This window comes from Daktulosphaira vitifoliae, unplaced genomic scaffold, assembly GCF_025091365.1.
Source record: "Daktulosphaira vitifoliae isolate Bord-2020 unplaced genomic scaffold, ASM2509136v1 Scaffold_2, whole genome shotgun sequence".
In the NCBI taxonomy this organism is placed as follows: domain Eukaryota; kingdom Metazoa; phylum Arthropoda; class Insecta; order Hemiptera; family Phylloxeridae; genus Daktulosphaira; species Daktulosphaira vitifoliae.
The window spans coordinates 23,841,442-23,851,003 of record NW_026099573.1 but is presented as its reverse complement, the minus strand read 5'-3'; the positions used below and the strand labels follow the sequence as shown (position 1 = coordinate 23,851,003).

At 26.8% G+C, this 9,562-nt stretch overlaps 1 protein-coding gene across 1 annotated transcript; it reads right to left on the bottom strand.

Moving 5' to 3' along the window:
• Positions 1–375: 375 nt before the first annotated feature.
• LOC126898063 (uncharacterized) lies at positions 376–969 on the bottom strand. Its single transcript, XM_050672012.1, has one exon. It carries the CDS (start codon positions 967–969, stop codon positions 376–378), a length of 594 nt encoding a protein of 197 aa, XP_050527969.1.
• Between the last annotated feature and the right edge of the window lie 8,593 nt (positions 970–9,562).

Genomic DNA, 9,562 nt, shown 5'->3' with positions numbered 1-9,562 from the left:
CTCACATTCGATATTCGTACGAAGTTCATCAATCGTCGCTGGCTTGTTGACATAGACCATAGACTTGACGTAGCCCCACAGGAAATAGTCTAACGGCGTCAAATCGCACGACCTAGGCGGCCAATTGACTGGGCCATTTCGTGAGATAACACGTTCACCAAACTTGGTTTTCAATATATCGATTGTGACATTCGCTGTGTGGCTTGTGGCGCCGTCCTGTTGAAACCACATATTGTCCAAGTCCATATCATCCAATTCGGGCCAAAAATATTCGGTTATCATTGAGCGGTAGCGATTCCCATTCACAGTAACGTGCCGGTCTTGATCATCACGGAAGAAGTACGGCCCAATGACGCCGCCGGCTCATAAACCACACTAAACCGTAATTTTTTCGGGATGCAATGGTGACTCATGGAGTACGTGTGGATTACTGCCTGACCAATAACGCATATTTTGCTTATTGACGAAGCCATTCAGCCAGAAATGAGCCTCATCGCTGAAGATGATTTTTCGATGAAAATCCGGATCATTTTCAAGTTGTTGCTCAGCCCAATTCACGAACATACGACGCTTCTGGTGGTCAAGCGGCTTCAGTTCTTGCGTCAATTTGATCTTGTAAGGATGTAGGCCAAGATCTTTTCGCAAAATTCGCCACAACGACGTCACAGATACGCCCAACTCTTGAGAACGACGTGTGAGAGACTGATTTGGGTCTTCCTCAATTGATGCGCTAGCGGCAGCAATATTCTCGACACTACGGGCACTTCTTTGTCTCACTGGCACGGGAACATTTTGTACTGTGCCTGTGGATTCAAATTTTTCCACTAGACGCTCAATTGTTGATCTGGCAGGACGATTATGACGACCATAAATTGCACGTAGCGCTCTTAAAGTTGAGGCCACTGACTCCGAATTTCGGTAGTAAATTTTAATAATTTTGACTCGTTGTTGGATCGTATATCTTTCCATGATGAAATGGCAAACCTTACTGAAGAGAAATGTCAAGAGAGCGGGAAAAAATATAGCGTCGTTTGCTGTCCCTATCGGTTTACTTTTGTAGCGTCCCTATTGAAAAACCCTTTATAATGCGTGTTTAAAATCTTTAATCTAAATTTTACTATATTTTATACAAAAAGAACATTTTTTTAAGTTATGGTTAATTTAGGACCAGATTACGTATGGAAACTGTATGATAGAACTGAAGTTAAATATAGTCGCTATATTAACAATTATAACGGAACAACCGAAAAGGATGTTATAGGTTTTTGGTATATTTTTTTTACTAGTTAAGTTAATTTTGGAAATACTCCGTTTTGTATTTAACTTTTAAATTAATTATATTAAAAAAACATAAATATTTTAACTTTGTTATTTATAATGTTGTAATGAATTTGACGTTAACATGTTATTATAGGTATTTAAGTAGCTTAAAAATTATATCTCTGAAAATTAACGAATTACCTAACTTAATATTTGAACTTAATTTTTACCGTCTTGNAATTATATCTCTGAAAATTAACGAATTACCTAACTTAATATTTGAACTTAATTTTTACCGTCTTGCCATAGACATTTTTATGTTCAATTATTTTTTCTATTATTAGGTAAGCTTCTATGTATAGTATATTTAAAATCGTTTGTATTGAATTTGTTTTTTTACATTAACATATTTTTGTATTTTAATTCAAATACATCATTATTGTGTTTTTTAAAAATATGCATGACTTCGTAAAGACTCAAATAAATATAATTGATATTAATATTAATAGTATTAAAGTTCCTTTCAAAAAAATCTACGGAAATATGTCATACATTGAGAATAACAAAACCATTTATCAATAATTTTAAGTACTTTTAAATAATACACTACTTAAAATTTTTATGTTATTGAGTGACTAAGGATAAAATTTGATAAAATATTTTATATTTTATTATAAAAAAACAGGTTCAATTAGTTCATAACTTACGTATATTATTGTAAATAATATCTAAGTTTTTGTGAAGGGTTGTCATTGAAGGGTCGTACTACTTTTGATAATAATTAAAAATTTAAATAAAAACTCATCTGTGCATATCCGAAGTGTAACAATAACAATATTAATTACAGGAGGAAAATGCCAGTTTTATTAATAAGACACGTATTTAAGGAACTTTAGTATTTTGAAAAGTTTCCATACAATTGTGCACAAAAAGACTTAAATAAAAAAGTTACAAATTACTTAAAGAAGAACTCGTTGGAACATTTTTCTGTATTAAACTTCAAGAAGAAAATCTGTCTTCAGTTTATTGAAAAAAAAAACTATCATTGAAAACTGTTGCGTTACTTCCCCAGTTTATTCATGCTAGTTTTGCTATGATATTATTCCTAAAATATAAATCATTATAAATATTAAGTTTATTGTAAGAAAAAATTATTTTTAAAAATAGATTTTATGGGTAACTTTTCCAAAGTTAAATGACAAATATTATAATTGTTTTTACTGTTAAATGAAGAATAATCTAAATAAAAATTTTGACTGATCGACAACCAGTTTTCCATTATTAATTTTTGAGTTAATGTAATTTTTAGTTATAGTTGAAAGAGGTGCGTAACATTAAATAATCATAAATAAGAATTCTTTAAGTCATGTAAAAATTTAGTGACTTTACACTTCTCCACTTCTTATTTTTTCTAAAGCTTTGAATGCTAATATCTCAAAAACTAATATGGATAAACTGATTATCAACTAATTAAAACGTTATTTAGACCATTCTGTATTTAACAGTAAAAAGATAATAGGTTTACATTAAACTTCTGAAAATTACCCCTAAAATCTACCATTATAAATAATTTTTTCTTGCAATAATCTATATATTTACAATGATATATAAAAGAAAATGAAATTATTAATTTACATATTTATGAATAAATCATTATTTAATAAAAAAAAAGGGTGTTGGGTTAGGTACTAGAACGTTTCCATAGCTGACACAATTTCGGAAAATTGTACTATAGAACTATTCTTTTTCGGTTTTCTATAGCAAACTTTTTTTTTGATAATTAATAAAACAATAGCTTTTTATTGACACATTGCTATTCTCGATAAAGAGTTTTAATCTCTCTTACATACGCCACTGTAGTATTTAACTAAACTTTAATGGACTTTGTTATTAAGCCATTTATGTATTTAAAAAATGATTAATTAAGAAATGTGAGTTTGCAGATAATTTACTTAGATAATCGTTGCATAAAATGAAATTTTGGTCTAATTTTTACCTCAAAAAACTTATGTGTAATTTATGCACTTCGTGTTAATCGTTTTCAGTGGCGCATTTAGAGGGAGCACAGGGGCACGTACCCTCCATTGACTGAGTCATGTAAATATTTTATCAAGCAATTTAATAATGTATATCATTAGAAAAAGTTATTTTTTACTTATCGATAATAACATGAGCTTACAAAATGTTAGTCGATATAGTTGTCTTGTGGAGCAAAATTTGACGCCGCACAGTTGTCCTGTTAATGTTATCACTAGAGCTCGGATGTTTATGACCAAAATTTAATGAAAATATGCATTTAAAAATGTAAAAATATGCAATTATATGCCTTGAAATATATTAAAAATACCAATTTTTCAATAACTATATGCAAAAAAAAGAAGTTAATATTAATTCGAAAAAATGTTATATACCTTTTTAATGTAAATTAATTAAAATTATTTTATTACATAACACACATATTTAATATAAAAAAAAAAATTATAAATTATACCCAATCAAACTCTTTTACAAAACCACTGAGCGAATTTTTCGGCATATTGATAATATACATTTTAAAAAAACGTGAATTTTTAGACAAATTGTTTAAACGCAGCGTAATANAAACGTGAATTTTTAGACAAATTGTTTAAACACAGCGTAACACCTACATACGAAAAGTACCAAATAAACTAAACTTGTAACACTACACAATGAATATTAAAATGTCAACAAAATATTTTATATATATCAAATAAAACGCGTCCTATCTCATAAATTTACGATATATAGGTAAAACCCATGTCACCCGCCGTATTTACTACTCGTATGAATATATAAATACAGTAAAATGCCGATTAACTGGACTAATTGGGACCAGCGGTATTCCGGTTAACCAATCATGTGCTTACATTTTTTATAGAGGAAAACACGTACAGATGATATAAAATGAAGGATTTAATAACAATAAAGAAATTTAATAAAAATAACCTAATTCTTAGAAAAATGAAGCTCGCACGTGTCTAGACGGCGTCCGGTTAATCCGGCGTTTTACTGTATATATATATTAATATCGATTATCGAATTTATAAATATCTAAATCCCAAAAGTAATTTTACTTTTGTACATAGTATTCTACGGATCTTCATCAAAAACAAATTTTTAATATTTTTAATGCAAATTATAAAATATATGCATTTATATGCTCAAAAACGTAAAATATGCAAAAATATGCAAAATAAGTTTACGTACTTGTAATCTAGACTTCATGAATCAAATTTATATCATACTTGGGTTTAATTCATATTGCGCGAAAAAAATATGCAAAGTCATAAACATCCGAGCTCTAGTTATAACATATATTTGAAGTGTTTATTGCATAGAAATACACACTAATTAAAAAAGAAATACTTTTATAAACAAAAATGGAATCAAAACATACAACAGATTTTTTTGAAAAAAAATCTAAAGTATGTGTTTAATACGTGTTAACAAAAGTTGTGGTAACTTATTCATGAACATGTTTTGTGCACCCCCCAATTATAAATTTCTAAATACGCCATTGATCCTTTTGGTTACTTCACAAAAACCGTAGTTATGTGTTACTTATAAAATAAATGCAAAGTTATGTTTTGTATTAATATTGGTGTACTAATATTAGTATTTTTGTTTACTAATATAGGTTGTCAAGTTAACTATACAGATGATTCTTTTAATATTAGTATCGTAACTCAAAAATTAATTATAATAAAATTAAAGAGTAAAAATAAAGAGTTAGATTTTTGAGTGAATTAAAGTGATAGTTGGAGTTACTTTTTGATGCGAGGTGTGAGTCGAAGGTTATGAAATAACATAAATCTAGACTCTATTGATTTTTAAAATCTTACTTGATACTTTTCCTGGTTTTTATAATATCTAAAATAATAATATTAATCATTAATTGAAAAATAAAATAAGACAAATCAATTTAATTCATAAATTAACACGTAAGAACTTCGACAATGACGATCACGACGTTTGCATAACTTAGTACAGAGCACGATAAGAACAGGGAAGATAAGGGTTTCCTCTGCCTTTTTATAATATTTTTTACCCCCGAAATTCATCATTGTCTAATTCTAACAGTATAACCGTTTATTGATGAATAAGCATAACTACAGAAATTGTTACAGATGAATATAAGTTTGCATTCTTATAAGAGATAAATTGAAGTAGAGTACTAAAGTACTTATTGAGTGATAAATCAAGAATTATATAAAACTAAAAAAAGTCAAAAAAAAATTTCTCAACATTTTTATTATTTTAAAAGAAGTTGAATGATAGTTTTAATAACTATCAATCTGTATACTTTGTTATTTTAATGATGATTTATAATTAAAAAGTCCTTGAATATACAATTTATTCATAACTCAACATTTTTTTACAATATAGTCTTTAATAGTTTATAAACTATAATGTGATGAAACTATTAATTGAAATAATCACATTAAAAGATAAGATATAATGAGTAATCGTTTTTTGAGTCATAAATCTTCAAATACGAGCTTAAGTTGTATCATAATGAGTAATGTTAATAAATATTTTATTTTTAAATACTGCAATTAGGTTAATATTAAAGCATCATCTAAAACAATTATATTTTTTTTACCGAATACCTCCATGAATAATATCCTAAAAATGTTCCAATTGTCACTTAAAAATATAATTATCAACGTCATTTTATTAAATAATATAATAGTATAATAATTTAAAATAATAGTAATAAATTATTGAAATTGAAAATACTCAAAGTAGTAAAAAATATCTAACTGCAATTATAAATATATTACAAATATAGAATAGCTTGNAAAATATCTAACTGCAATTATAAATATATTACAAATATAGAATAGCTTGAAGTCCATGTTAATATATTAATAAATAGGAAGTTACAAAGTACAATTATGACGTGTAAAAGAATATGAAGAACTTTGTATTTATTGTGAAATATAAAATGTTATGCTGAAGAGTCTCATGATCTCAAGGATTGAATGTGTGTGATGTTGTACGTGTAGTATAGTTATATAGTTTATTTATTTTATTTATGATTTTTAAACAATTATTTGTTTATAATGAGTTAATTAATTAGGACATTATTAATTATGTATAAAATATAAAAACTTTTGGGGAGTCCCCCGGGAACGGATCGAGACAGACTAAGTTTACAAAGATTTTATTTTACTATATTTTTGAAATATGCATTATAGAATATTCTGTAATAACACGTTATCTTTTATTTAACTTAATCCTAAATGTGTGTTTTCCAGTTAACTTTGCCGAATAGGATTTTAATAGTGTTTGCCTTTGAGTTTTAACTACTAGTACTTTTGTTTATGTTTGTCGTGCCGTGGAGCATACAACAGTGATTATTTACAGATAAACAGGCAAATTTAGGTATTCATAAAGATAAAACAGATAAAAGGGGAATCGTGCATTTATAAAATACAATGTGAAAGTTGTGATAAATGTTACGTAGGACAAACAAAAAGAAATATAAGGTTCAGTTTAAAAATACACCTATGAAACATTACAAATCAAGAATTTGTAAATCTCCGGTGGCAGATCATTTATTGACACATAATCAATCCATTAACACCATAACATTAATTAAAAACGTATATAATTACAAAGAGCTCAATATAAGGGAGGCAATAAAAATGTTTAAAAATAAGAACAATTTTACTAATGGGATCTTGTCAACTGAAAAATTCATTATTAAACTCATACTGAGGTTGCATTGAATGTCTGTGCTTTTTCAACCACGCGTTAACATTTCGACTTTTTTCATCTGTTGGAGTTGCATATTTAAATATCCAGTGTTGTGTAGCTTAAGTGTCAGTATACACTGCAGATAGTTCTTTTATAAGATACTCGTTATTCGATCCCAATATACACTCAAAATCTGCTATTGCTGTAGTCATTATTTAGTTTGTTAACTAGTACGTTGAGGATACGGATATTGTTCTAGGGAGTTTTGTTTTTTGAATTAACGTACACTAGAGTCAGTATAGGCTTCGTATTTTACAAAACCTTTAATTTTATTAATCTGTTCTTCTAGCTGACTATATCATAACTTAAAAGTTGAATCTATTGCGTTAAAATTAGTATTTAAATTTTCAATTTTAACTTCTACTCCGTGTATTTCTTCATTTATTTGTTCAATTATTTTCCTATAATTACTAAGCGTTTCAGTAATTTTTATAATATCTGTTTCTAATTCAGCTAATTTAGACTCTAGTATGCATATTTTTTTTATTCTTTTACTTTCAAATGATGAACCAAAAACATCCATTACTGTTAACGTTTGCGAGTGAACTAAAAATATTTTATTAGTTTTGCAGATTTTATTCTGCTCGGACGATTTTTTGTATTTTAAAAAGTAAGTAGTTATTACTTTTTAAAATAATGTAAACATTAATTATTAAAATTCATTATTAAACTCATGTAAACTAGCAAATTACTAAAAGTANATTCTACGTTGTGATTCAATAAAATGCCAATTTAAATCAGTATCAGTGTAAAAGGATGGTGCGTTCGAAAAATACTGTAATTCTTCTTTTATTAGAAAATTATTTATTTCATATTTTTTCATAAAATTGTTGATACAAGTCAAGGATAAACGTATCCTTATTATAAACGTATGCTTATATAAGGTACAATAGCATGTTCAAAACTACTTGGTTTGATTTAATTGCAATTACGAAAGCAAATAAGTAAGGTAGAAAATTTAAAGTTATAAAATAGAATTAAGCACAACTTTTGCACACAACATAATTTATAAATGTATTAATAAAATATCATATACAAATAATAAAGACATATTTTTCAAATATTTTTATAGAAAATTCCGTCATTAATTACACAAATATTGCCTTATATATACTCACGACAATTTTCTAGCAAAAATAATTTTGTGTGTAATAAAATTTTTACGTTTTATCTATATTACAATAAAAGTTCAAAAACGTTGAGTTTGTCAAGAAACTTGGTAATTACGATGAAATCAATATTGAGTGCAATCGTTATTCTTACTATTTGCTGCAAATTTTCATACACTTCATCCAACGTATCCAATGAAAACCTACTGGAGAATGCAGATCTAGAACAATTACAAATATTAATGCAAACCAGGGCACATAAATATTATTACTTATTATCGTATTATACAAATAGTTCTCTACTTATGGATTATCCTCAGAGTACGGCCCTTGATATGCAAAATTCCTTGACGTGTATCAACAATTTTATGAAAAAATATGAAATAAATAATTTTCTAATAAAAGAAGAATTACAGTATTTTTCGAACACACCATCCTTTTACACTTCTACTGATTTAAATTGGCATTTTATTGAATCACAACGTAGAATGGAAAAATATTTTGTTTACAATGTAGATGAACTTGAAATAAAATATGACGATGAAAGTTATGATTTAAAAAAAGACATTTTGCAAAATAAGGCTTTAAAAAGTATCATAAATAAAGAGTTTTCAGAAAAAAAAAAATTAGAAGATGCAATAGAAAATCATTCGTTTTTCGAAAGCGTAAAAAGTAATGAACTTCAAAATTTGTTAAATGATCCTTCGACAATGAATCATGAAACATTTTGGAAAGCTGCGAAGATTGTCGCAAATGACATAGCTAAAGAGTTCCAGTGTTAAATGAATAGCCTTAAACATAATAATTTGATTCATATAACTACTAAGGATTTTTATCTTAATGTATAATGTAAATTTTGTCAAGTAAACATGTTTAAAATTGTACAATAAAGTATAAAATTTGTCGTTATTTGATTAATTTTTTTTTACACCTTTTTCGAGACTCCGAAGACTCAAATTTGTAATTCCACCTCATAATTCTCATCAAAAAATATTTTTCAATGTATCAATATTTTATGTAAAAAAAAGTGAATAATAAAAATTTATCACTTGTGGCTAATTTTATTTAAAATTAAAACTATATTATAAATATAATTAATTTCAAACTAAAAATAATTTAACTCATAAAGTCAAAACAAATTTCGCGGATACGTATTTCGGAAACAATATTACCATTACCAACGTTATACACAAACTGACACCCTAATCGAAAAAACCTCTTATGTACTTTTAGTAATTTGCTAGTTTACATGAGTTTAATAATGAATNATAGTTTACATGAGTTTAATAATGAATTTTAATAATTAATGTTTACATTATTTTAAAAACTAATAACTACTTACTTTTTAAAATACAAAAAATCGTCCGAGCAGAATAAAATCTGCAAAACTAATAAAATATTTTTAGTTC